Source organism: Nyctibius grandis, chromosome 7 (assembly GCF_013368605.1).
Source record: "Nyctibius grandis isolate bNycGra1 chromosome 7, bNycGra1.pri, whole genome shotgun sequence".
NCBI lineage: Eukaryota > Metazoa > Chordata > Aves > Nyctibiiformes > Nyctibiidae > Nyctibius > Nyctibius grandis.
Genome location: NC_090664.1, coordinates 55,767,467 through 55,795,039, shown reverse-complemented (window position 1 = coordinate 55,795,039; position 27,573 = coordinate 55,767,467). Strand labels below are relative to the sequence as shown.

The window sequence follows — 27,573 nt, the reverse complement described above, 5'->3', positions numbered from 1 at the left end:
TGCCACACCACCCCTGCTACATTATTTTAAGCCATTACGAATTTGATTGTCAGTTAAAAAATGTCTTTTCTTTGTCTCTCCTTTCTTCCCCTCATGTTTCCCTCTGGAAAACATAAAATCACAGAAAAATGTATAGTTTGTACCTGCAGTTCTGAGAAGGGAGGGTTTCCCTCCCACTGGGACAACAGCCAAAAGTCTCAGCAGTGGTTGTCATGGTGCATTTGTCAGATGCCAAGAAACAATTCGAAAGAGCATACGAGAATAAAACACTGCTGATCTTATAAGAGCTTAATGCAACTTCTGTGACATTTAAATGATAGTTTGGTAGCATCTGGGGGAAAAATGAAATTCTTTATTTTAAACAAAACTATACATATGTGTAAGTGTGAGGAGGCAGAGTTAAAATTCCATCATCAAAGTGCATGTGAGAGAAATCCAAGGAGCTGAGTGATGTCTGGTTTAGAAATTTTGTTTGAATTTATATATGCAATATTTTACTGGATTCCCATAAAAGCAACAATAAGGATGTGTGTCGTAGTGCTGGTGAGAAGAGAGAAAAATTTACAGCTGAGATGTCAAACGCACAGAAAATTATGTATTTTTGCTTCTATCTACAAAGCCTAGAAACTTAAAATCCCCCAAAATCTATGGGACTGATGGCTGAGATTTTTAAATGCAAAGTAACAGTTCTGAATTACCTCACTTTGGATGCCCAACTTAAACTATTTGAAAGGGGACACAAGTTCAGAGGGAACTCCTTCTCACCCACAGTCTGGAAATCAGGTTCTTTTCAGCTATCAACATTTGTATGCCACAAAACAAAAGCATCTAAAATCACCAATTATGTTTTTAATTCTTTCTATGCATTTATAAATTAGGGGGCCTCTTCTGAAAATTACCCACCATTGGTAGAGTTCAACCTCTCTAAGATGCACATTAAATCTACCCTGAAAGTCTTCAGTGAGTTGACCAATGCTGGAAGAATCTGGGCAAATTCTAATATTAATCTGGCTGTACAAACAGGCATTGATATATGGCAATTTGTCTGTGTAGAAATGAGAAATTACAGGGGACGGAATCTACCTGCTCTAGTTCCAGTCATCTATAATGAATACATCTACAGCCCAGCTAACTATCCCAGACTCTGGTTGGGACAAATAGACACTTGTATGTTGTTGGGGGTTTTTTTTCCACACTGCTGTTCTTTAAATGTGTACTCTGGGGTGATATATCATTCTCTACAAATGCTTATTCTTCTTAGACCTATCCCCCTCCTTTTACAGGTTATGTCCCCAGCAAGCTCGGTTGCCAATGTCTACCTTATAGATGTCAACAATGAATTAGATCAAGCTCACACAAAGGTTTTTTCAAGGACTTTTTTGGTCCAGTCCCTGTGACATCTATAGGATGGAAGTGATGGAAGAAACACCATTGTCTCCTCAGACGAACATGACCAGAAGGAAAAAAAAACAGTGCACAGCAGAACAGTCTGTAAGATCAGCCAACAAGCTGTACCACATAAACAGGCTCCCTAATTTCTTTCAAACGCATTGCTACAGTGGAGGTCAGACACACAGGACCCTTTTTGAGGATGGATGAAGGGAAGGGAGCCAGTGGGATAGGGGAGGAATGTGATTTCCATTTGAAAAGGCCAGAGTCTGATCTCTGTTACATCTCTGGTGTGCATCTGGAATAACTCCATTTAATTCAGTAGCACAGCTCCGGATAAACAGACAGTTGCGTCTGTCTCCACAAACCTGTCACTTACAGTGACATGAATCAGGACCTGAAGTCAAGGGAGCTCTGCCAGTTTTATAAGGAGCAAGCAGGAGGAGACGCAGACTGAGAGTCTGTGTTTTAGTCCATGCCTTTGCGACTCTGGTTTCCCACTTCAGTAATTTCTGCAATGTTTTCAGGCTCATGCTGGTTTCTCCTCGACCCTCAAAACAATGCTTCCTGATTTTTACAAAGTAACCACTGAGACGCTCAGCTAGAATCTGTCTAAATGCGTTGCATGCTAAATAGTTTCTCTAATTAAAAGAAAAGAAAGGGTTTTTTTTGTTTTTTTTTGTTCTTTTTCCTTCTGTGAGACATTCCCCCTACTCACAAAATGCAAGGACTGGTTGGACTGCTAAGAGAAATTAATGCATTTAGGACCAGTGCTGTAATCATAATAATGACACAACAGGGGTTTCTGGCTTGTTTTGCATGGAAATAAATGATTTAATTTGTTTTAATGTCAAAATAGAACATTGGGTCAAAGCACTGGCATCCCCAGTGGAGGAAGGGCTTTATGTGCTTTCCAAAAAGAGCATGAAAGACCAAGGATGAAGAAAACCTGACAGAACAGTGAGTCTTGTGCAAATTTTGGATCCAGGTATCTCCAGTGTGAGATTAAAACATAAACCTAAGTCTCTCAGAAATGGGACTTGGAAATGACATCTTTCACTCAGATTGAGGTTTTCAAAGCACCACTGCTGGATTTTCCAAATTTTAGAACAGAATAGAATAGAATAGAATAGCATAGCATAGCATAGCATAGCATAGCATAGACTAGACTAGACTAGACTAGACTAGACTATTTCAGTTGGAAGAGATCTACAATAATCATCTAGCCCAACTTCAGACTTCCTCATTCCCAGCATTTTTCCTAATATTTTACCATTTTCAAACATAGCTGTCATGAAAAAAACATTGCTAAGTTTGTATTTCCAAGGTGTATGTTCATGTCCATTCCTACCAGCTATGTCTGCTGCTCTATCAGACCAGTCAATCTACCGAGATGTGCAGGGCCACCTCTGGGTGCAACCTTTCCTTCTAGTCCTTTAGAAAAGGATACAGGATCTTTGCAGGTTTTTTTCCCTACAGAAATAGACCATTTGAGTGGAGTCTACCCTCTTGAATTCTTTCTGAAATGATTCAATTTCCTCTTTTTTTTTTTTCCACACAGAAGACAGGATGTTGATTTCTGCTAACCTCTACTCATCTCCCCCATTAGATTTCTGGAAGAAAACTCTAAGGGGAAGCTAAACTTGTAATTACCTTTGTAAATCAAAGTTCAGCAACTCCTTGTGCAGATTCCACTCATCACATCAGAGATATCTGCAATAATTTTTACAGATGAGCTCATCACATTCGCCTTCCTTCATAATCAGTTGGAGAGGAGAAGACAGTCACAGGTGTGATTCACCTGACAGCTTTTTTAAGATGAGATAAACCATATCCTGGACTCCACTAATTTATCTGAGCAGGGAATGGAGGGCCACTGGGTCAGCTGCAGGTTTACAGGGTAGGTGCTTACATCTTTTTTCATTCATTCACCAGTGAGACAGGGACATAAACATCAAACTATGGCTATTTATGCAGCCGAACAGGAAAGCACTCTAGGTTGAACACTGGACCTGAACTACTGGCATACACAAATCAGTCTCAGAAATGGAAGGAGAAATTAGTCAGGTCCTCTGATCACTATATTTCTGTTTCACCCTTGCCATTGTGCTGAATGCATGTGAAACGGTTTCCCATGCAGCGATACCTACCCAGTATCATCAAAGTGAAGTCTCAGCACTGCCCAGACAGTGACACAAATGGTTGGGGTACCTGCAGAAGATGAGATGGTGATATTGTTAGTACATGTTTAGTACTCAGCAATGAACATTTCTTGCAACCTCTCCACTTTTATTTCCTAAGAGCACTCGTGCACGAAAAAAATGCGATTCATAACATTAATCCCAGAGCTCTAGAAACATCTGTCTCAGTCAGAGGATGGGTTAGTCTTGGTGGGACTGCAGAAGTAAAACTGATAACAGGAAAGAATGACATTTCCAGTCATTATTTCTCAAAGTTGTTGTTCTGCATCTTGTTGCACGAACATTAAAGCATAGTCTGTACAAAATAAAAGCAGTGACATCAGCTTCCGTGTCTAGAGCTACTGTAATTATGCAATAATTGCAGAGTGGCAGATGTTGAGCTGTAATGACATTATGGTATTCTTTGCATTCTTATGTGGTTTCATTGTAAACCATTTGCATATATTGCATTTTCTCTGTTATTGTGTAAATAACTGATTTTGCTTTACTTATTCAACCAAAAGGAATCAGTAGAGGATAGTATTCCATTACTCACAGGAATGTTTCTTCTTTTTTCATTAAAAAAAAACAAATCCCAAAGCCCCAAAAGAGAATACTGGGAGCATAATTTTAATTTCTATTTCAGATATTTATTTACTCTTTAAAAAAACACATAAAAAATACAAATTAAATCAAAATAGTAAAAATCCACTGAGAAACCCAGATTTATTTTCCTTTCTGAAAAGAGTAAAAGTGCAGGTTTTTGGTGGAAATATTTTTATAAAGTAACGCAGTCTTGCCAGAAAACTCTGGGTAAGTCAAGTCTACATTTTATGGCAAATAAAATCTTCGACTAGGAAACTGCCTACATCTATTCAGGCACTACTGGAAAGATAAAAAGTGCTAAGAAGGAAACAAAACAAGGACCTTGATAAATACAGCTTGCAGCGGTGAACAAGACTGTCATAAGTTGACAGGAACAATTATGTTTCATACGTTTTGCGAGGCTGTGTTGATGTCACGTTAATTAGTAATTTGACTGAATCCACTTAAGTGAGTCTCTGTCAAATCTCATATTCCTGCTATCAGAAATAAAAATATCCCTGTTAGACCCAGATGACTGATGAAGCCCTCATCCTTTAAAAAAGCACACACAGAAATATTTGAAATTATAAAAAGAAATAAAATGACAGGCTTTGGGGAGAAGAAATCATGCATATTTAATTTAAATTGAAGTCTGCTTTTCTCGCATAAGAATACCTAGAAAACATTGAGATCTTTGTGCACTTAACAGATGCACAATAATAGTCTTTAAATATCAGTCATGGGTCTGACGTGCTATCTAGTTTGCACTGATTTGCACTATATAACTTTTGATGTTCCAAGTCTGAAACGTGGGCAGAAAGGCAGAATTAGAATAAATGTGTCATAAAAATGTAATTCAAAAAGCACATTTCAGATCAGCTTGGGGTTTTGAACTATCTGCTATATGAATATACATATACTCACATTACTTTTCATTATCAAAAGAGAGATATATATATCTTTATCACTTTCTTTTCAGCTTCTGAGTAACATTAGAAAACAGACAAGCCTCAAAGGCTCAGAAGAGAGCTAGTCTTGCTGACTGTATTTCTGCCCTGAGTAAGGAGCAGGCATTAGGAGACATCTCAATCTCACTCCATCCAGAGAACTTACCAGCATATTGCATATTTAAGAGGAAAAAATTGTCTGGATCGACATAGCCATATGTAGGTCTCATTAATCAAATAAGAACACTGATGTGCTCAGCACGCTTTAAGAAACAGATAAACATCCCGATGCTGCAAAATGCTGAGCTCTCGTTTATTGCTGCTTCAATGCAACTCCTTCCCCATCAGCTCTGAGCTGAGGGGCTGCTTTTGCCCTACGTGACTTGCATCCAGAGTCTGGAACTGCTTCTGTTCTTGCAAAGTGTCAATTGCTCCTACCACGTTAGGGAAACTGCTATTCAAGTGGAAATATGCAGGAGCTGAGAAAATACTGTATTTAAAAAACAAAACAAAACCAAAACCATCCACACTTGGAGATTCTCTTAGTGTTATTAATGGATATTATTGATACTGCTTTGAATGTGAAGTGATATATATAAATTGAACAGCTACATATTATTTATGGTATTCAACTCAAGACTAAATATTTTGAGGTTGTATTACAGAATGAATCCAGCTGGGTAGTTCTTTCATTATGGTTTAAAAAAAAAATTCAGTTAATATGCTGTGATGCAATATTCTCACATTCAGACAAACCTACAGACATGAAATTTGTGCAGACTTAATTAAAGGAACCCAACCTCTGATTTATGTTCAATGTGCAAAGATTTACACATTGTTTTCTTTTATACTTGTCACATTTTCATGTACATAACCCTCAAGTTCTCTGTGAAAACAGCCTTATCTCTCAGCTATGTGTTTATACTTCTGTGGATAGTACAAAGGGAACTTTGAACATCCTTTTCCAATAATTTCTTTTCCAATAGACTTTTCCAACAGCCATCCTTTTCTGATAGCCTTTATATGCCATAGGTTATTTCTGATCACTTGTTCTCATCTTTCTTCTCTGTACCTTTGCTCCTATTGTAGGGAGACTTTGCCAGGAGATGAGAATTTTTGTGTATATACAGTTGCCTCAGGAGGGAAAAAACAAAACCAGCTGTGGATTACTTGAAGGTTCAGGTTACATGAGGATGTTTTTTTCAAAGGAGAATAGTTTAAGGCATGTGGTTTGTGTGTAGACTTTACACTTAAATATACAGAATTATTTCCAGATTATTTCAGAAGTATTTTTGTTTAAGTATAAAAATTGAGCTTAATCTTCTTAGGGCACATTTAAAATGAATGTGTTCTTCTGCATTCCCCATCTGACTTCTGCACAAAAACAACAGCAAAGAACTGCTTGAATTAACATGTTGCAGGAATCAATGTATCTCCAGAAGGCCAGAATGAAAAATGATTATACTGGTTATCATCGTACAACTGGCCTTTCTGAAACAAATCTTGTTTCTTCCCATTGCAAGTTTCCATTTCCCATCCAGGTAGGATGAACATACGTGGATACCCTTTGGATACATTTTCAATTTAGCTATTATCTGGAAGAAATGCACAAATGAAGTCTTAGAAAATGGACTAGACTTAGCATTGCAGATTTGATTAAGCTGAAGAACCTGGCATTAAGATCATATCTTGTAGAAAGCAATTCTCAGTTGTGGACTACATCTCTGCAAGAGATGCAGCGTCCTCCAGATTTCAGTTCAGCTCTATTCAGACAAAAAAGCACAACACGGTTCAGTCTGCAGTGGTACTTCTATACAAAGACTAAAACTATACTTTGAAACTGTATGTGGAAATATTAGATGGTTCGTGGAGTCGTCTTGCACACTGAGACACATTTTAGACAAGAAATGTCACGTACCCCAGCCAATAATAGTGTACCAGTAGAAATATCTCCTCTCTGGGAAAAAGGTTTCTACCAATAAAGTGAAAAGGTACAATCCCTCAATGAAAAGCCAGAAGTAGTTGGACATGACACAGTAGTGAAAAAACACCATCACTGCTTTGCATTCCACCTGCGGAGAATCAAGAAAAACGAAGTTATTTCCATGTTGTTTCTGTTTAACAGATGATAGAGAAAATGCTTTCAACCTCTCCAAATCTCTTAGTGGAAAGGAACACAGCTGGGACCGGTATTATACACTTCTAATAGTAAAGTTGTAAAAGCATGAGAAGAATGTGCAGTGCCACTTAGAGGGCAGGTAGCCAATTTTACCAGTGGGAGGTGGTCGACAAGCTCTGCAGACAGCTTGAGAACGTCTTGCACTAGTGGGACTTCACATTGCCAATGGACGCTAATTGCTAGATTTAAGCCTCCTTTCAAGAATTAAGTGCAGAGAAGAAAAGAATCCAGTTGCGTATTGAGAAACCTAAGGAAGGATGTGAAAAGGCTAGATGATTATGGAAAGCCCTGAGAGCAGGATCAGAAAGGATGCACCCTGCTGTGTGCAGTTGAGAATTGTACTTCCATGTCGTTTGTGGGTGTTGTCACTCAGGGACAGAAAATGAAAGTAAGCGTAAGTGCAAAGAAAGTAGAGTGATTTACTGCAAAAACTATAAAAGTTTGCATTAATTTCCTGGGGGGAAAAGCAGCAGACAAAAGAAAAAAAGAAAAAAAAAAAAGAAGTAACTGGGGTTGTTTAGTCTGGAGAAAAAGAGGCTCAGGGGAGACTTTATCACTCTTTACAACTGCCTGAAACGAGGTTGTAGCGAGATGCGTGTTGGTCTCTTCTCCCAAGTAACATGAGACAAGACGAGAGGAAATGGCCTCAAGTTGCACCAGGGGAGATTTAAACTGGATATTAGGAAAAAATTCTTCACTGAAAGGGTTGCCAAACATTAGAACAGGCTGCCCAGGGAAGTGGTGGAGACACTATCCCTGGAGGTATTTAAAATGCATGTAAATGTGGTGCTGAGGGACACGGTTTAGTGATGGCCTTGGTAGTGCTGTGTTAACGGTTGGACTCGATGATCTTAAAGGTCTTTTCCAACCAAAACAATTCTATGATTCTATGATAAAAGCCTCAGCTGGAAATCGAGTTCTACCCTGACTCTGTGAGAGGAGGACACGCTTGTCTTTCCAGTGTTGCGTCCCAGTGAGACATCATTAGTCCCACATAAGTAAGACTTTTCAACAAATCAGAGCAGAATCAGTATATAAACTGGAAACTCCTGCGTGGGGCAGTGAGAGGCTGACAATTTTGACTGATTCCCACCTGCACTCCATCCTCTGGGACAAATCTACAAGCAATACGTTAAAACCATCAGCTCTTGAGTTTCTTCAAGGAAGCTCTACCTGGGCTGAAGATCTGGTCATTAGATGGAAGCTCTACCTGGGCTGAAGATCTGGTCATTAGATGGCTGATTTTAACATGTTTTATGCTTCAAGTGTTTCAAAACAAAAAGACAGATGTCAATTATTAGAAGAGCAGTGTGAACAACCTACAGATCTAACAAGGCTTCAGCTTTATCATGGAGAAGAATTAAAAGCAAAAACTAGTTTCAACGACAAAGAAAAGGCTGACTAAGAAACTAAACAGCTGCACTTTCCTTGTGGAAATGACTCATAGTGATTTTAGCTCATGACTGGATGGATAAAGGAGATCTCAGTTTGGGAACTCACTGTAATTCCATCATAATTACACCCAGTGAGCTGATAAATCAAATACTAGCCTTAAATGTGAAAGGATTTGGGATTTACATGTAATATGTAGTTTAGTACATCTGTGAAAGAGATTGCTTTCCATGAAACCACACACTTCAGAGACAAACATGTGGCTAACACTAATGATTTTTTGAGAGTGTGACAGTCAGGGGTATTTTCTGTCTGAATGGTCACTTTGTCTACACATCACTTTGCCTGACACCCAGAACAGATAAGGCTCTGGAGAAAAAACAGACCTTCAGATAAAGAAAATTGCTTGTGTCTGTTATCTTCTCACCTGTGACTATGCAGAACTGTGAAAGGGAATGTGGTGGGTTAACCCTGGCTGGACACCAGGTGCCCACCAAGCCGCTCTATCATTTCTCCTCCTCAACTGGACAGAGGAGAGAAAACATAACGCAAGACTCCTGTGTCAAGATATGGACAGGGAGACATCGTGGGTCCCGCACGGTGTCACAAGTCCTGCCAGAAAACCTGCTCCAGCATGGCTTCCTCTCTCCATGGGGCCACAGGTCCTGCCAGGAGCCTGCTCCAGTGCAGGCTTCCCACAGGGTCACAGCCTCCTTCAAGCATCCACCTGCTCTGGTGTTGGGTCCTCCATGGGCTGCAGGTGGATATCTGCTCCACCGTGGACCTCCATGGGCTGCAGGGGGACAGCCTGCCTCACCATGATCTTCACCATGAGCTGCAGGGGAATCTCTGCTCCGGCACCTGGAACACCACCTCCCCCTCCTTCTTCACTGACCTTGGTGTCTGCAGAGTTGTTTCTCTCACATATTCTCACTCCTCTCTCTGGCTGCAAGTGCCATTGAGCAGCAACGTTTTCCTCTTCTTAAATACATTTTCACAGAGGCGCTGCCATGACCACTGATGGTCTCGGCCTTGGCCAGCGGCAGGTCTATCTCGGAGCCAGCCAGCATTGGCTCTATTGGACATGGGGGAAGCTTCTAGCATCTTCTCATAGAAGCCACCCCTGTAGCCCCCCCGCTACCAAAACCATGCCATGCAAACCCAGTATAGGGAGAAACAACCTGATTAGAGTCAGAAACCAAAACTTGTAGGTTTGTCTTAAAGACAGCCTGCTGGACACTGATGACATCATGTGACAATACCATCCACAGTTTTGCTGTGAACATGGAGGGAAGTCTACCATCAATTACCTTCTGTCCCAATAGCTTCTCAGCCTATGATACCCAACAGACTGCTGCCTGCCTCACTATTTTTTGTTATCTCATGCTGAAAAAAAATAAAGATAAGGGCTTTGGTTTTGGTTTTACTTACCGTTGAGATAAAACAGTGATTGCCATCCTGTTCAGCATAAAGAACCCCATCTTTAATGAATACAGATATTGCACGTAGGATGAATGAAACAAAGAGGTTCATGTGGATAAAATTTCGAGTGCAGTGAAGCTTCCTAGGGAGGAAAGAGCAAGGGAGAGGAAAAGAAGAAAAAGAAAAAAATACTTTTCTTTCATGGAAATAGCACACTAGGCCTATCTACACACATGGCCAGAGCTCCTAGCGCCTTGGTGATAAGAACAGCAACACCTGAAAGTCAAGAGTGTGGATAATACTGACCCTAAACCTGACCAAGAGGAGGATTTGGGGCTTTTCCTGTAAAAACATGCAGGGTAGCATAAAACAGACCCAGTCCAATGCAGCTACTACAGTTGCATAAAATAGACCCACAACTTCTGCAGTTGCATCTATAGTCTACTGATATGTGACTACTGGAGTGTGTCCAAGCTGGGGAAGAATCTTCTTAAAGGATTGTCTCCCTCTTATTCTACATCTGGTGAGATAAAAGATTAAACATTGTTTTGGGCTGATGAGCTCCAGCCTCTTTCCTCCAGTGACTGAACAGCTCACTGCTCATGTCCTGACTCACCTGAAACGACACAGGATAACCATGGCGGTGGTGAGGGAAACGAGAGAAGTGCTGTATCCCACCGTGTACAGAGCCTTCACAGATAGATAGTAGTAATCCTTGGGAGGCAAACAACACACGGTTAAATGGTTCATCTACAGTAACATCTTCTTTACCTTGTCAACATGCAGGGGGAACCATAGGCAGGATTTGTTTCTTGAACGGCCTGGTTGTTTTCTCCTCTTGGCCCCCTGAGAGCTCACTGCACGTTAGAGCACTGCTCTATGTCTGGCATACCCTTGGGCCTGCATACTGTGAAGCTTATTTGTCAGTGGGCTAGCAAAGGCTGTCTGTATTTCTTTGACCACTGTGCATGTATCTGTAGAAAAAAAGTAGTTGGCTAAGGGATTCTTTAGTCAATAGGGGAAGAATTGGGGGCTAACCCATGTTTCTACAAGTTACAAGCTGTATCAACAGTAAACACTCATATCCTGGAAATATTCAGTACAGGGCTAGGAAGGATTTAAATATCACTTTTCACATTTTTATGCCCACAAATATCTGATTGTTTCATTCTAATCACCACAAAATCAGAACATGACCAGAGTCTGAACAAAAAGCAGCCTGCTGCTCCCCCGCCTGTATTTGTTTTTAGTTATAAGGTTAATTCCCACCTGGTTATCGGACTCCGTTTCATTTTCATCAAAGCCACAGGCATCATAATAATGAGGAAAAGGTTCAGACCAGCCATCTTCAGTGCAATTTCTGCTGATGTCCCCTGTGTCAAGTACAGTTGGGAATGTGACATTGCTGAAGCAAACCCCAGGACGTACCATCCTTCCCCTTGGTACATGACCAAAGAAAACCCCACAGTACCACTGAGGGTACTATTTATCTGGCTAACCATAGAAGACTTTAATGGTATCTTGAAAGTTTAATGACATATTTAATGACCCAGTTCTGCAATAGGCACCTGCGGATATGTAGTACTACAGCTGGTCACCAGAGAGCAAAAAAGATTTAACTGGTATAGCCAGTGCCTCCAGACCACCAAGATCTCATTCTCAAGTGGGTAACTAAACCAGTGGTCAGCTAAATGTCCATTTCTCTCCATTGACAAGGTATCCAAAGATATTTGGGGAATACAGCTTCAATGTAGACATCTACACTTCAGATGACTAAAGGTTAAGTCCGGTGCTTAAATACAGGTAGGCACTTTGTGCTGTTTAAGATGATCTATATCTGAGGCATCTGTATGGGACTGGCAAGAAAACATAAGGCTAACATGATTTTTTGGAGTAGCTGCTGGAAGCCAGGCAGGATACTGTAGGATAAGTAAAATAGCCATTATATGTCTATGGCAGCTGGACTGTTCTCCAGCAGTCAGACAACTTATACCCTATTCATTTATCTTCAAGCCTTGGCTCTGATCTGAAAGCGACTTTGTGAGAAGGGTCTGTAGGAAAACAAAGCAAAGATGGAGTGGGAAACTCTTCCCTATCTCTGTCTTCACAGCAATGAGTCTATTTACATCTCCAGATGCCCAGTGTGGCTTCAGTTGACAATTTCAAACCTGTTTCAGAGCTTCTCACATTCCTCTGCCTATTATTTGTTCCAATCCCAGTTTATAACCTTACTCTAAAACAAGTATTTGCAAGGAGGCTCAAAACCAGCTCGGAGAAAACCTTGTTCTCTTTTTATCCTAATTGTTTGGCTAATCTCATATAAGGACCAGCTGTTAAATGGTTTTCACTGACACAGTCAAAAGTCTTAAAACTGTATTGGGAAACAAGAGCTGGGGGTAGAAGAGGAAAGTGTCTCTTGACATTCACTTTGTAACTGAGGCTGCCTAAGGTGGGATGACCCCCGTGGTGCTCTTTTTAAGCACCATTACTCTTGCCAGAGCTCAGTGACCTGGTTGAAAAATTAGAGCTGGGCTGCTGGCTGCACTTATTCCTCTCCAGCAAAACAGAACAGTTTCCATTTATTGAACTATTACAGTTTTTGGAGTTTGAGCTGTACCTTGACCAAAATTGATGGAAATTTCCAAGATTTTTTTTTATTAAGGTTGTGCTGCTTCGCATTCTTCAAGCAGTTTAGTCAAGTAGCTCATAACACAAGCAGTGACCTTATTTTTGGACAACCTGTTTGCCGTCCATGCAGCAGAATATATCTATTTAATCAGAGCATTCATTTAAGAACATTGCATTACTTTGCAAATTTTGGTAAATTACTCTTGCACATTCATCCCTAGTTTTCTATGGAAAATAACCACTGAATCATGGTGTTGACTTTCCTTAACACCATTTAGTAATTACTGTTAAGCAGGTAGATACAATTTATAAGAACATACTTGCTAGATTGCAAGGCTCAATAGTGGAGGAATAAATTTTCATAACACTGCTAAAAGTAACGCACCAGAAAATGTGTCACCATAATTGGAACTGATTAGAAAATAATACCTAAATGGCAGGAGAAAAAACTTGGAGCTTCTTTTTTAACAGAGTTAAAATAAAAAGAGAAACATTCCATGGTTCTGCTTCTTACCTAAGGGAGACTGGGCTGTGCTTTCCAGCAGGTCATAATCACCTATAAAAGTGAAATTTGGTATGAAATTGTTTCGATTGTGTTTTCTATTAGGACCTAAACTGGTCTCTGTGGAAATCAGTGAATAGAATCCAATTGATTTGTATTTGTTTGAATCAGGCTCAAAGGCAATAAATACTTGATTCTGTCTTTTCAGGAAGTAAACACAGTTTTACTCGTGAGTTTAAATCAAAGTTGAACCTATAAAATTAAAAAATTGCTACGGCAAGCAGCAAGTGCATAACTAAAAACACATACAATCAAACTAGGACCAATTTTATTCTGAGAATATAAAAGTTGGATATTATACCTTTAGAAATTTAAATTCATAAACCATGGATATTTAAGTATGGTCAGTTTTCATGGAATTAATTAAAAATTATTGCCATTTATCAATGACAAAAAGCAATAATTAATCGGTGTTAAGTAAGTTTAATCTTGTGTTTTTATGTTAGATCACACTGACTTCTAGAAACTTATCAGATTTTTACTTTCACTTTTTATCAGTGTGCTACAATGAACTACATGTATTCATTATCATAATGGCTGATACACAAACAACTTTTCAATAATCTGATATTAACATGTGCTCTACATACAATTCTTGAGAACAGAGGTACATAGGAGGTAGTGAACACAACTGATTCTTACCTGCATGGGTTTGCCCCAAGTTATCTACTTCCCAACCTGAAATTAGAAGAATAAAAATAATTAATTTGATCTTGATAATAGTTTGCTTCCCATAAGCGGAGTGGATTTAGCAGAGCCTAGAGAAGAACTGCAAGAAAATTTTGTTTAAATCCTTTTTTTTCAACATTGGTACTGTATATTTGGGGCTGGAAAGTGGTTTTCAGAGGATGGTCCATTTCATTGTATTGTTAAGTCTCTGGTTGTCATGGAGTTTCATCAAACTCTAGGAAGGATACAAAAAAGAGATTAGGGAGTTTTTTTGTGTGGGTTTTTTTTTCAGAACAGGGAAGCGTTCTGAGATAAGAAACACCCACACATTTCCAAAAGACTGTTCTGAAATCCATGCTGATTTGTATAATAAAATTTCATATATTACAATGGAAAATCAGTTTGGGTTTGCATTTAAAAAAATTCCTTTTTCTTTCGTCCTTGCAAAATAAAATATTGGAATTATCTCAAACCAATCTCCCACCCTACTAAATTTTTCACCCGAATTGCACTGAAGTCAGACTTTCCTGAATCCTCAGTGGATTTTGGCTCAAGCTTGGTGTTGGGGGATGAAAAAAGAGGAGCTGCCTTAAACCACCGAGTGGTGCTGCAGCATCGTGCACACAGAGGAGCCTGATAAAGCTGTCTACAAATAGCTCTGCCAGTGGCCCATCGACTAGTGAAAAAAATGTTTCCAACATTTCATTGACTGCTGCAGCAGCTTAAATGTTTAGATTAGCTTAGTTCTGTGGCCTCTGGAGCAACCACAGGGCTTCAGGTTGTTCTTCTTTAACCCTGAACATATGGTCAAGTCTTAACTAGGGATTGGAAAAGCCATTCACCAATTTGTATGAGAAGAGTTTTATTAAAAGTAGAATCTGAACAAAGATTGATTTTGATCCTATGGGAAAGGAGAAAGACAGCATCTAAGGAAAAGAAATAGTAAAGAGTCTTTTCAGCACAGCATAAAATGAATTTTTTATTTTATACTTTTTCAAATTCCTTATCATGTAATAATTTTAAATTAATTTCTTTCTCTCTCTCTTCTAAAACAAATCAGATGTGTTTTCTGATCTTCTAAGATAGCAAACAGAAGATTTAGTGTGAAGATGATGGGAGTCTAGGAAACTAAGCTGAAGCATCAGGTAGGCTGTACTGTGCCTTTGAATTGATGTATTCAACACCAAACCTACACATTCAGTTACTCTGGAAGGTTAATCCTGAAAGCCGTGATGAGGACACCCTTGGTCCCCTGGCTCCTCTGCCCAACTCCAGCTGCATTCAAGATTTTACATATTAGAATTCTTGGATGTTTGCAAATATTGGGCAGGTGTACTAATTCTGAAGAGAAGTCACCAATGCTCTGAGCAGAAGTTTTCCAGTGAAGATGATTCAACCTGCTGCATCAGACTAAATTACCGGATGCTGCAGAAGTGCTATGGCTTTGCTCCAGATTCTTGGCAGAATAACAGGGGTGCATCTGCAGAATAGTTTGGACAGACATGTTTCCCTCCTGAGCTTACCAAAACCTAGGTTTATTAACAGTGACATAGCTCGGATATAGATGCCTATGTTGTTAAAATCTGCATTCAGCATACCACTTTTAGGATATCCTGTGGGAATTTTTACCTGTGGTTTTATTAGGCAGAGGATCAAAGAGCAAGCCACTGTTCCTTGGTCACTGTCTATCACAGTGTCTTTCATAGCCTGCTGCCACTCAAATCAATAGTTCATAATGGAACTGGTTCCTTACATGAGGTCACCTCACTCAGTAGACTGACCCACAAAAGCAAGGTAAGAAGAAGCTGCAAGAAACTTCCAAAAAACTTTTTGACTCATAAAAATCCAGTTTTAGTTTATCAATTCTACAGCGTGGCTTAAATCCTGAAATGTGATATTACAAACTTTTCAGAATTCTTGTTGGAGAAAGAGTAGGCCAATCTTAAGCAGATTGAAATGCCATGTTCCTTGCATCCTGGCATGTAACACTGATTGATTAGAAAAATAGCTTTTTTGAAATTTAAATGTTTTAAATTTAGCTATTTTATTCCTATAATCTAAAAAGGAAGAAATAAAAATTACCATTATTCCCCTTTAAATATGGGTGGCAGTTGGTCACACTGATGTTAAATTATTAGGTTTTAGTCCATTTTGAATTTCATAACATCAGTATTATCAATTAAAACATTCTATTAATGTAGGTTTGCAAAATGAAGAGGCTTTTTATAGTAATATTTTTTTATATACTCAAATTATTATTGCATTTTAACTGCATTTGGACATTATGAAACAATTCACATTTTCGACAAAGTTAACATTCTGATTGCTGTACAAGCAAACTTGTCTTTCATTAACATATTTTTCTACATCTGAGACCTTGCTAATGTACTGAAGAAAGTTCCAGTACAACCTTTTACTATACAGGCTTTTAGGCTTGATTCATCAACCTAATTTTCACTAATAAATTAAGCTACTGGAAAGTCAATTACATTTACTGTGAACATTATGCCCTGAATTACAACTAAAAGTCAAAGTTCATCTAATAAGTGTTAGGATAACATCCACAGATACACAATTACATTTATGCGTGTATGCATATATATATTTTTTTCTCTATATATAAAAGCACAGAACGGGGGAACATACAGCCACCATCTGGCTTTAAATTCCTGTGTGCTGCTGCTGCCCTTCTCTCTGACACCATATGTTTATGTATCCTACACCAGAATATGGATGTTTACATGATAGATAACTGTGCCAATGGCTATGTTTACTCACATGTATGAGAGTGTAATGGAGTTCATTTGGACTATATCTGTGCTTAACATTTAATATGTCTACATATACAGGGACAAGTCCTGAACTTGCATTTGAGCTGGGATTGTAGAAGAACACACATAGGGCACTCCCTCTCATTTTTCAGACTATTACCCTGAAACTGTATTTTTGTGTTTGTTTTTTTTTTTTTTCACCTGAGTGCCTTTCTGACCCTAGAGAGACCTCGGCAAATTTACTCTGGTATCAGTGATATAATGGGTAAAATTGTAGGGCTCCTCGCTGCATGGGCTTTCACACGAGTCCTCTCGTTGTCTTACTCTTAGTACACAAACAATGAGAAACTGGTGTATTAGAGTTTACTGATGAAGCAGAGAAAGCCCATCAAGATGATTACACAACAGGCTAGATGAAACACATCACTCTCTCGGAAATGAGAGAAAGAATAAATAAAATATGCCTTTCATCTGTGTTTTGCCTGGAAACCCACTTTTCATAGGTTTAATTCAAGGATTGTACTCATGTCTTACAAGAATGACACCTGCGCTCCTCAACATGTAGTTAAATAACAGCACAGCCCAAACTATGGAAAGATGGAGTGAACAGCAGTTATTAAGCAGTGTCTTAGAACACCATTTATTAAATCAATAATTGCTCACATTAGTCAATAAACTCCTGAGGAAGCTAATGTTATCCTTGACAAAGGATGATTTATCCAGTATATTGACAGATAGCATTACTCACTATTTGACCAGACTGAATAGGTAAGTGTCACTCTTTGGGAAGTAAAGCAAATCTTCTATTAGTGTTTTAACTGACATTATTAATTAGATATTATTTGAGGTACTACTTAGAGACCCTAAAGAAGATCCATCAGAACATTGAATTGTCAGTTCCAAAGACCAAACAGAGAAATCAAACACAGAAAATATTGCTTATTTCTATTTTCTACATTAAGAGGTTAAAGAGGGGTAAAAAAAAGTCAAAGGACTTGCCAACGGCTCCCCATAGAGACAGTGGCAGAGACTCAGATCTTTCATGCCCTTTTCTTGGACATTTATCAGACTTTCTTCCTTGGTTTTCATTTGCTGAGACCCAGAAAACATAACTACCTCCTCACTATCCTCTAACAGATGAGAAATTTGATGCAAACAATTGTTGCTTCTGATTTAAAGTGAACAGGACCGGCAAAGCTAAAGCCAAGAAACAGCCTGTGTACGATGAGCCTCGGAGCCTTTTAGATCAGCCTTTTAGATTGTCTCCTGCGTGCCAAATTTGTGCTGGCTGCTTTCGGTGTCAGCTGGCATGGCAACTGCTTTATCTCCCATAGATTTGTTTATCTGAGCACAACTTGCATTTAACCCTTTTGTTCCAGCGTTTTTCCCTTATTAGTGGCAGGAGGGGGAACGAAAGGCTTCTGAAACTGGTCTGTCCTAAAATGGCTTGCCCTCACTTTTCCCTTATTCCTGTTGTTCCCATCTCAGTATTAGGGGTTGGAAGACTGGTCCAGATGGGTAATCCTCCAAAAGGCTGGATTTCAACAGCATTGAGATCAATGTGCAAAGCTCTCCTCGGTTTTACCGCATGTTGATTCTGTCCCTTCAAAAAGTGCAGAGACTGGGGCAGAGAGAGGTTATGGAAAACATTTCCTACAGTCACTTCTTATCATGCTGTCCAGCTATGTGGATAATGAGCTGGTTAGGCAGGAATCTGATTTTTCCCACTGATTAGAAGCTTAACATTTAATTTATAAATATGAAATAAATCAGCGAGCTCTCACTCCTGACTCCACAGCATCCCCCACACTGTGTCTTTTCACTCCCTTCCCTATTGCTGCATGCTGCTCCTATGCACCAGCAATCTGTTCAGCCGGCTGGCAAAGCCGCAGTCGGGAACAGCAGTCTACTTAGCAGCTTTTCTGGGGCTTTCTGAGCACAGCCACCACTTGCACGCTCTGCCTGCTGCTTCTAATGCCCCCTGCCCACTCGTGTACCTTGGCACACACGATCCCACATGCACACTATCCAGTCATCCTGGTTCCTTCATTACAGCTCTTTTTGAGGGGGGGAAAGTGATGCAGAACGAGCTGCTATGTCTTTACAATCTCATTAACAGGATCTGTAGAAAGTCGCAGCCAGGCAAGGTTACAGAATACATGGCCTTGTAGGTACCTACACCTTTCCCTATGCTAAGTGCTTCCCTCCAGTCTTTCCAGGGATTTTAGTCTCTCCAGCCTCATGCCCCACAGCCAATACTTTAAACTACAGATTGAAAGTCGTTAGCTCACTTAGCATTTACTGTATATTGCCATTTGCCTGGTCAAAGGGATCTGTGAGCATACTGCTTGCACAGAGACAGTACAAAATTAAGTGGCATTGTTCACTGTATTTAGAAAACAGGAAAACTGAAGCAGAGGAAAATTAAGGGTAAGATTAGGAAGCCTGGTTCATATTTGGATATTTGAATAAGAACCGGTGCCTAAGGACATCTGAGGAAGTGATCCTGTAGGGTAAATTCATCCCATCAACTTACCCACCTGAAGGTAAGTTCATCTGGTCTTTAAGTTGCCTTCAGAGCAAAGAGACTGGCACTTCCAGAGGGTGATTTGTTTTAGATATCTACTGTAGGATGAGATGAACTAGTTTCTGCAAATTCCTTGTTACCCAGTGGTTTGTGCGAAACATGCAGTAAAGGCAGGGATGGAACTGATATATAAGCCCTTTCTTCCTATATCCCATACTAATTTCAGGGCATGTGGTTTAATGATATAGAGACAAGAAGACACAGTGAATTACGTCTGGAGATCACAGGAGAACACCAATGACGTCTCATATGGAGAACATAAAGTCCATAGTATATAGGGCTGGCTGAAGCAGGGCTGATGTATAGATATGAGCAATAACATGTATGGGAGATTATGACCTTCCCCTTTCTTTGTCTTTCTTATCAAAGGGTATGAAACTAGCAGTGGACTGAGGTCACCATAGCAACTGCTAGGCATCATCTAAACATTGTGAGTCTCCTGCCTATGAGGCTGCCTGTCACAGGAGCATCCATCAGAGAGCAAGATCAATGCGAATACTATTGAAGGGTATCCTAGCTCTGAACAGGGCAAGGGTCATATTTCAGGGAAAAGCAGATGTTTTTCAAACAAGAAACACAGAAAATAAGAAAAGTTGTCCAATGGAGATTATCAGTTATGAAATAAGTCCCAGAGAATAAAGCATATTAAATCACTTGCTTAAAGGCAAGAATGAATGTGTGCCCACCACACCTAAAATCTCACACCCAACCGGAACTCCTTTCTCAGTTAGAGTCCAGAGGAGAAACAAGAACAGAGCAAAGGCTGCTAGTAAAGGTTGAAGCATCTGCCCATATTGCACCTACAGTGATACTTCAACATATTACCTTTTGCTGTCCGAGTGTTCTCCAAACTACTCAGCAGCTCTCAGTATGTTCCACCCTTGCATGCTTCCCAGAGGAGCATGATTTTTTTTTTATTTTCCAAGGCCAAATTACCTTTCAAGTCATATTGACAAAGGTCTTGAGCTATGTTACAGCTCTCCCCTGGCCACTGCAGGATGTCATCTTGCAAAGGACCAAGGATATGATCTTTAGCTGAAATGCTCTTGGTCATGTTGTATGTTTGAGTATCAGAGCCACAGAGTCCTACGTCCCCATAATTTGGTGGGAAAGGCCATAAAATGTCATTTTCCTGTAAAAAGCATCTATCAGGCCTTAACTACTTGATTGGAAATGTAAATACAGTTACTATTCTTTGATGGCAATATTTTCCTCCCATTTTCCTCTGCAATGCAGATAGACTTTGTGATGCTGTGACCGAGGACGCATGCTTAATTATAGCTTGTCCTCCTTGCTTTGGAAAAGCTGAAGTAATCCCACAGTTTTACTGCCTGTGGAAAGCCTAGGGATGAAAACCAGCAGGAAAGGATTTGTTATCTAGTAAGCACTATTATCTCGGTTATTGGCAGGATTTATTATTTTTAACATCAACACTTGGTAGGTCTCTTGTACCTGCTCTTTTTTGTCACAGTTCTTTCTAGGACTTGCTGAACATTTAGCAACAATAACACATATGCAATCTGCAGACAGCTTTGAAAGTTGTCCAAAACCTTGAGCTTGTATATATATGAAAAAACAGATACCTTTGCATTAAACTTGCTTCTGAATGCTACATAGGATCTTATATAAAACGAAGGATGAAACTAAGGTCTTTCTTCAAAGACTAATTAAGCTCTGATGGCTTATTATTATTTGCATGATGAAAATGCTACAGGATGGGCCATGTTTGTTTTTCAGAGACTACTCCTTGGTTGCAGTGTTTTTCTGCCCTGGGTTTTCATGCAGGATGTTGAAATACCCACCAGGGGTGAGATATACTTGAAGAGAAATCTAGACTTTTGCATTTATCATTTGCCTTGCCTATTTGACAGGCAAATGCAATCTCCAGTTTCAGTCTGCTGCAATGCTGACCTTAATTTCAGCTAGTAGCAAAGAAAATCTACATCTTTTACTCCAGCAGAAAAGGAGTGCACAGTCTGATCTTTAACAGTCACCTTTTCTTTCTGTTTCTGTCAAAAAATAACCCAAACTAGTAGAAGCTGTAACTTGCAAATATTTCCAACAGCTTTCACCTTGGGAAGACAATGACTTTTATTGTCTTTTCACCCAGTTTGGGAGTTACGTACCGTTTTCACAGTGGTACATCGTCAGCACTTAAAGATTTACCAGGACTATTTCCCCAGAAATGACACAGAAGGGCTCACCACACATGAACATGTAGTATCACTTCCCCTCCCATTAACTCTTCTCCTGTGATCTTATTCTGTTTGATTAGGGATAACATCTAAACTCAGGCAAGAGAAAAAAGCCACAGATGGCTTCCCAAATCCAATTAACCCTCCATTCATAAATCCCATTGTCCACCCATGATATCTCTAGTGCAGAATATATGAGGCTTGGTGTTCTTACGACAATGTACTGGAGTGTCTCCCAGTGTTATTAATGGGATCAGTAATGGACTATTTTCAATTTCTCATTCTCAGGGACAATAAAGATTGTTGGCTGAGCACTGAGGTCATACAACTTCCAGAGTAGCACCAAGCCAAACACTTTGGTTCAAAAATGTGAACATAGGATATAATTCCCTCTCAAACTCTATAATACCTGGACATATTCTTTATTTTACTGGATTTTGATTAGGTTCCCTTAATCCTGGTATCAATGTAGGATGTGTTTTATTTGTTTAGTAAAAATTATGTACATTTTCTCTGTCTTACATAGTAAACCATGCTTTGTAGTAATGCTCTTGTGTGAAGCAGGTAGTGTCCTAGACTGAGCACTAGATAAACATTCTGAATTGCTGGAAGATTCAGTAAGAGCAAATCATATTTATTATTTGGATTTGTGAATGAAAGTATTTTCTCCATGTGGAGCATATGGCAATGCTCAGAAACAGCCTTTTATCATTTGTATTAGTTTTTGCTGCAAATCAAAGATCTAAAAATATGCTCACTTCTGATCTGGCTGTTGGGTTTCTTTCAATGGTCCATTTGAGTAATGTGGCTTTATAGGTATCAGAATATCTCAACTGTGTAGGGCAAGGAATGAAAAGCACATACTTGGCTTCTGTAAATTTCCACTGCCAGGCAGTATCACCTCTGTCTGGAAATAAAGGGAAAAAGAACAAAACAGAGAAAAATTTCCAGCTGGGAGTGCAGATCACTATGTTGGGGTCATCTCTAGGTTTTCCTATGTCATACTGAAATGCAACATCACAGCTTGACACATTTTTCTTTCTTTCTTCCTTTATAAAGATACCTTAGAATGCTTTAAATATACCCTGTTCTAGAGTGGTTAACTCCGGAGTCAGTACTGGGAAGGCACTGGAGAAAGCATAATATGCAACAGCAGCACCATGGAAGTTATAGCTCCCAGTGAAAATAAAATTGTGAATTGATGGTTATCAATCAAAGAAATTAATGTTGAAAAAAAGAGAAATTAATATTTAAGAACCCTCTAGAAGGAAAGACACTGTAAATCCTTAACCTATTAGATTAGAAAAGATTCAGGAGGTAATATGTGGAGAGATTTTGAGAATGATGTTTTCATTCCCAGTCTGCATCCGAAAGGAAATGAAAAACTCCGGTGATTTTGGAGGAGCAGAGAGGTGAAATGAAATTTGACAAGGAAGGGTCACCAACCACACTTCTGAACTGCTGTCAACGTCATACAGAAAGCCTAAAGTTACTCCTCAGCTCAATTGCAGTGAAGGTTAGAGCAGAGCATATTTTCAAAATAAAACCAGCAACAGATGATATTTTTAGATAAATCCATAGATAATTTTTCAACAAAGCATCTCTCCAGATCACAGTGTAGTTGGTTAACTTTTATTTTGTAGTCTCTTTTTTGTTTGTTGGGGTTTTTTTCCTCATTTTCCTGCATGTGGCAATCAGACATCCAAGTCAAGGCACCCACATTCCTTTCTGAAATTCATAAAATAAACAGCCCCCTCCAGTGACTTCATTCACCTCAAGATAAGCATTTGAGATAGGTCAGAGGAAGCATCTTCTACAAGTACCCATTGATTTTCAGTTATTGAATCAGAAATCCATATGATCAGTTCAAATTTACACATATAATTTTTAGATATCCAAAGCCAAGTGAGGTAATTCCTACCCCCTCTTTAAGATTAACATGTTTCCACCATATGTTTTGCCTGTTGTTATACAAGCAGCTGTACCTGCAGGTGCTTCAGTGCTTCATAGGACAAACTTTTTAAAAGTATAATTTAAAGTTATTGCTACTGTTTGTAAAAATGATTTATGGTCATATAAAAATGTTGCTGTATTAAGGATTAATATACTATTAATAAATATTAGTGTCTGCCTAGCCTAGTTACGTGCTCTAGAACCAGCAGCAGCCAGAGGATACTACAACAATCTGTAAAATGTGATTAGCTGTGTCTTAAAATATTTTAGTTGTCTAATAACCCTTTATTTAAAGAACCACCATAAAATGTGACTTTTTTCATTAAGCCCTCATTGAAACAAATATACTTGGCTAATTAAAATTAGCAGCAATGATTGATAGTGAAAACTCATGCTGATTCACCCAGAAGAGTGATTACGGATGTAGATATTTCCACCTTGGGGTCACTAGTTCAAATCCAGCTGGATCTGTAGAGATTTCAGACTACTCCAGATTAAATGTTTATTTGTTTATCTAATGAATTATGAATCTTGGTTTTGTTCCTACTGAACAGATGTCCAAAAACCCCTCAAACACAGCACTACAAGAGGTAACAGCTGTCACTTTTGTTAGTGATCCTATATGGTGATAAAAAGAGCAGGACATATGTTTACACTGGACTGACTGCTCCTCCCCTAGGGTCATACTATCACCCTGCTACAGGTCAAATGTGAAGTACAGTGTGTGAACAAGTCTGTAAATCCTAGGCAAATAATTTAGAAATATTATTTCAGCTCTTTGTTTTACATAGCTCTAGTTACCATATAGCTTTTCATTTTTATATATTTTTTTATTTTTCTAAGACATACATTACTTTTCACTTTAAAAAAAAAATTACTTTCCCATTAACAAGTAACAGGTTAGTTGTTAAGCTCTGTAACAGATCGTTTTGAGCTAACCTTGTCTTTGAGGAGGGAGATGGGTTAGATGACCTTATAGCAGCCTTCCAATACTTAAAGTGGGCTTATAAGAAAGATGGGGACACACTTTTTGGCAGGATCTGTTGTAACAGGAGAAGGGGTAGTGTTTTTAAACTGAAAGAGGGTAGATTTAGACTAGACATAAGGAAGAAATTGTTTACAATGACGATGGTGAAACACTGGAACAGGCTGCCCAGAGAAATTGTGGATGCCCCATCCCTGGAAACATTAAAGGTCAGGTTGGATGGGGCTCTGAGCAACCTGATCTAGTTGAAGATGTCCCTGCTCATTGCAGGGAGATTGGGCTAAATGACCTTTAAAGGTCCCTTCCAACCCAAACTATTCTATGATTTCTCAAGAGCCCTCCTAGCCTTAATTACTTCAGACATGATACACCATGGAAAAGAAATTTCATCAGTAAAAGTGAAAAGGCAACATATTTGTGTGGGATGTAAATAGAAGCATCAGAGACATCCCTTGAAATAAACAATAATTAAAAGGTCCATGGCAGAGGTGTGTGGACAGGTTGGCAGTGGGGCAGATTTCCTGTGCTGTAGATGTACATGGCACCACTCTCCATAGTATTAAACTAACAATATCTCTGATCATTACATCTAAAACAGGCAGGAAGAGAAAGAAGAGTGTTATGTTATGTTACCATGCGTTAGCACACTGTAGCTTGAGGGTATGTAGGGGGTGTAGATTACAAGCCACCAAAAAGGAGGGGTCCTAATGGAAATTTGAACAGCCACGGTCTTGAGCAACAGGCCTCCTGCAGTTGTATCAGAAGACAGCAATATATCAGCCATCTGCTGATGTGCAATAAATAGCATAAAAGTATTTTGCCTGCAGGCTGTAAGCATCACTGAGAGCTGGATAATGAAAACTTTTGGTTGAGTGTATATCCTACGCAAAGGATGACCAGAATTGGTTTAACAATCAGGCTGAATGACAAGTAGTCAACAAAAATTGATTACAAAGTCATCGAGAATTGGAAAAAAAGCCCCACAACAACACAAAAAAGTCCTGAAAGAGGGAAGAATATCTCCTTGCCCATGCTAGATACAAACCCTACTGGATGCTGACGTGTTTTTTTTTCTATTATCACTAAACGTGGATGGCTCAGTAAATGCCGTTGTACCCACTGCGTCAATACTGAACCAATATTACTGCAGTAAAGATTATGTTTAGTTACACTGGCTATAATTAAAGCACGTAGAATTCCAGTAGTAATAACATTTTTATACCTGATAATTTAAAGAGGGACTTATCTTTCCCCATTCAAAAATTAGTTGCCTAGTTTAAGTGAATTGCCCTTAGCACTTGCTGGATAAAGAGAGGTTATCTGCAACGTATGATTCACCAAGGTAGAGATTTGTGTCTCTTGGAATAACATAAATTGCCTTCTGTGGGTCTCTTTCTCTCCATGGACTACAGATGGAGTTTAGAGGACTAATACAGAGAAAAACCTCGAGTTTCATATGGGTAAATTTAGATGAGGTAATGATCACCCTTAAATTCCTTTCCATTTCACAAGAGCATTGGCACTTGCTTCAGTAACTGGATGAGTTCAAATGGATGTGTTTAAAGGTGAGGATTTCAGTGCTCTTGGAGCTGTATATGAAACACTGTCTCCCACAAATTGTGCTCTGTGTGTGGTAATGCAGAGAAGGTGGATTTTGGACTCAAGGCTGTAAATGAATAATTCATTGGTAAACTAATCTTTGGAAAAAAGGATCCTGGGGGACAATGATAAGCTTGTTCCTCAATGGACAATGCTAATTAAGCTATCTGCAGTAGCCTAGATGGGTGCTGGGAGGAGATGGACAACACTGTTAATTATCAGCAAAGACTTGTTAGCCAACACTGATGGGAGGACTTAGCCTTTCTCAGTTATTCAGCCGGGAAGCCAATTTCATGGAATCATAAAAAAAAATAAAAAAGGAATTTCAAGAGAAAATCTAATCAATCTATATATCTGCTGTGAAAAACTTAACAGTTATTTCCTCCCATCCACACACTCTCATTTTTATCTGGCAAATTTTCATGCATTTCAAAGGTTAAAAAATTCGAGAAAGGACATGTGGTTGTTGGTATCATGCAAACAGTTAAAAGGTGTGATGGAACTTCTGCATCTCTCCAGGAACCTTTAATTCCCACTGACTCTTCCCTGGACTCCCAACATGGCAGCTCCTCACATTGGTCATCTCATGCCTATGTTCTCCTTAGACATGAGCAGAACCCAGCTCTGAGTTTTAGTTATTTTCTAATATAGGTGTGAATTGTGATGATGATTAGTTATCTAAGACCCAAACAGAGTTTCAGGTCTCATTGATTTCAGTGGAGATCCAAGAGCAGAACACCCCCTTTAGCAATTAAAGTTGGTGATATATTCATGTTGTATAGTCTGTGAAGTCTTTCTCCACACATTCCCTCCCACCCCTGCACACACACATGCACACACATATCTAGACACAAACATCCCAATTTTCTACAGCATTTTTTTGAACTGCAGCCCAACTCCAGACCTCTGTAGAGTTTTTGATTTCCTTTTATACTGAATATCTAAGGTTTTACACTTATGCTGGCCATGAAGTTTTACCAGACAGAGGCAAAGAACAAAGACAAACACTTTACCGTCTTCAGAGATGATAAATCTGAACAGTGCAGGACATTTGACAAAGACGATTTCACCCACACTTGCAGGTTTCCAGCAGGTAATATTGTCCCACATTCCTGGGCAACCTATGGAAAAGAAGGAGAGATAAAACAGGTTAGTGGTGGAAATCCATTCCTTTCTTCACACTGTTATTGTGCTTTACAGTTGGTTCTTTCTTCTATCCATAAAAATGTGCTTGTTTAGAATAATAAACAGTATTATTTTCAAATAAGCTTTCCTTGGAATAAAGTAATTTTCATTCATAGGAATATCATAAAATATGTAGTTGCATGGCACAGTAATGGCCAGACTTTATCCTTGCAGAAGACGACATTTCTTAGTCTCAGTTAAATCACTCCAACATACACCAGAGACAAATTTTCCCTTGAACATGAAATCTGCTGCCATTTAGCTATCTTTCAGTAGTGTCAGGCTAAACCTTTTTATTTATGGATCATATCTTTGATTTAAATTCTATAAATTCCTTTTGCTCTA

At 39.1% G+C, this 27,573-nt stretch overlaps 1 protein-coding gene across 1 annotated transcript in view; it reads right to left on the bottom strand.

The window, feature by feature from the left end:
• The window catches only part of ADCYAP1R1 (ADCYAP receptor type I), a 142,190-nt gene that overhangs the window by 25,408 nt on the left and 89,209 nt on the right, over nt 1-27,573 (bottom strand). The window contains exons 5-12 of the mRNA XM_068405630.1: nt 27,057-27,164; nt 13,927-13,962; nt 13,237-13,278; nt 11,364-11,467; nt 10,711-10,808; nt 10,104-10,236; nt 7,020-7,173; nt 3,540-3,600 (exon numbers count right to left, since the gene is read on the bottom strand). Coding sequence (XP_068261731.1) covers nt 3,540-3,600; nt 7,020-7,173; nt 10,104-10,236; nt 10,711-10,808; nt 11,364-11,467; nt 13,237-13,278; nt 13,927-13,962; nt 27,057-27,164 — 736 coding nt within the window. The remainder of the gene's footprint in view (nt 1-3,539; nt 3,601-7,019; nt 7,174-10,103; nt 10,237-10,710; nt 10,809-11,363; nt 11,468-13,236; nt 13,279-13,926; nt 13,963-27,056; nt 27,165-27,573) is intronic.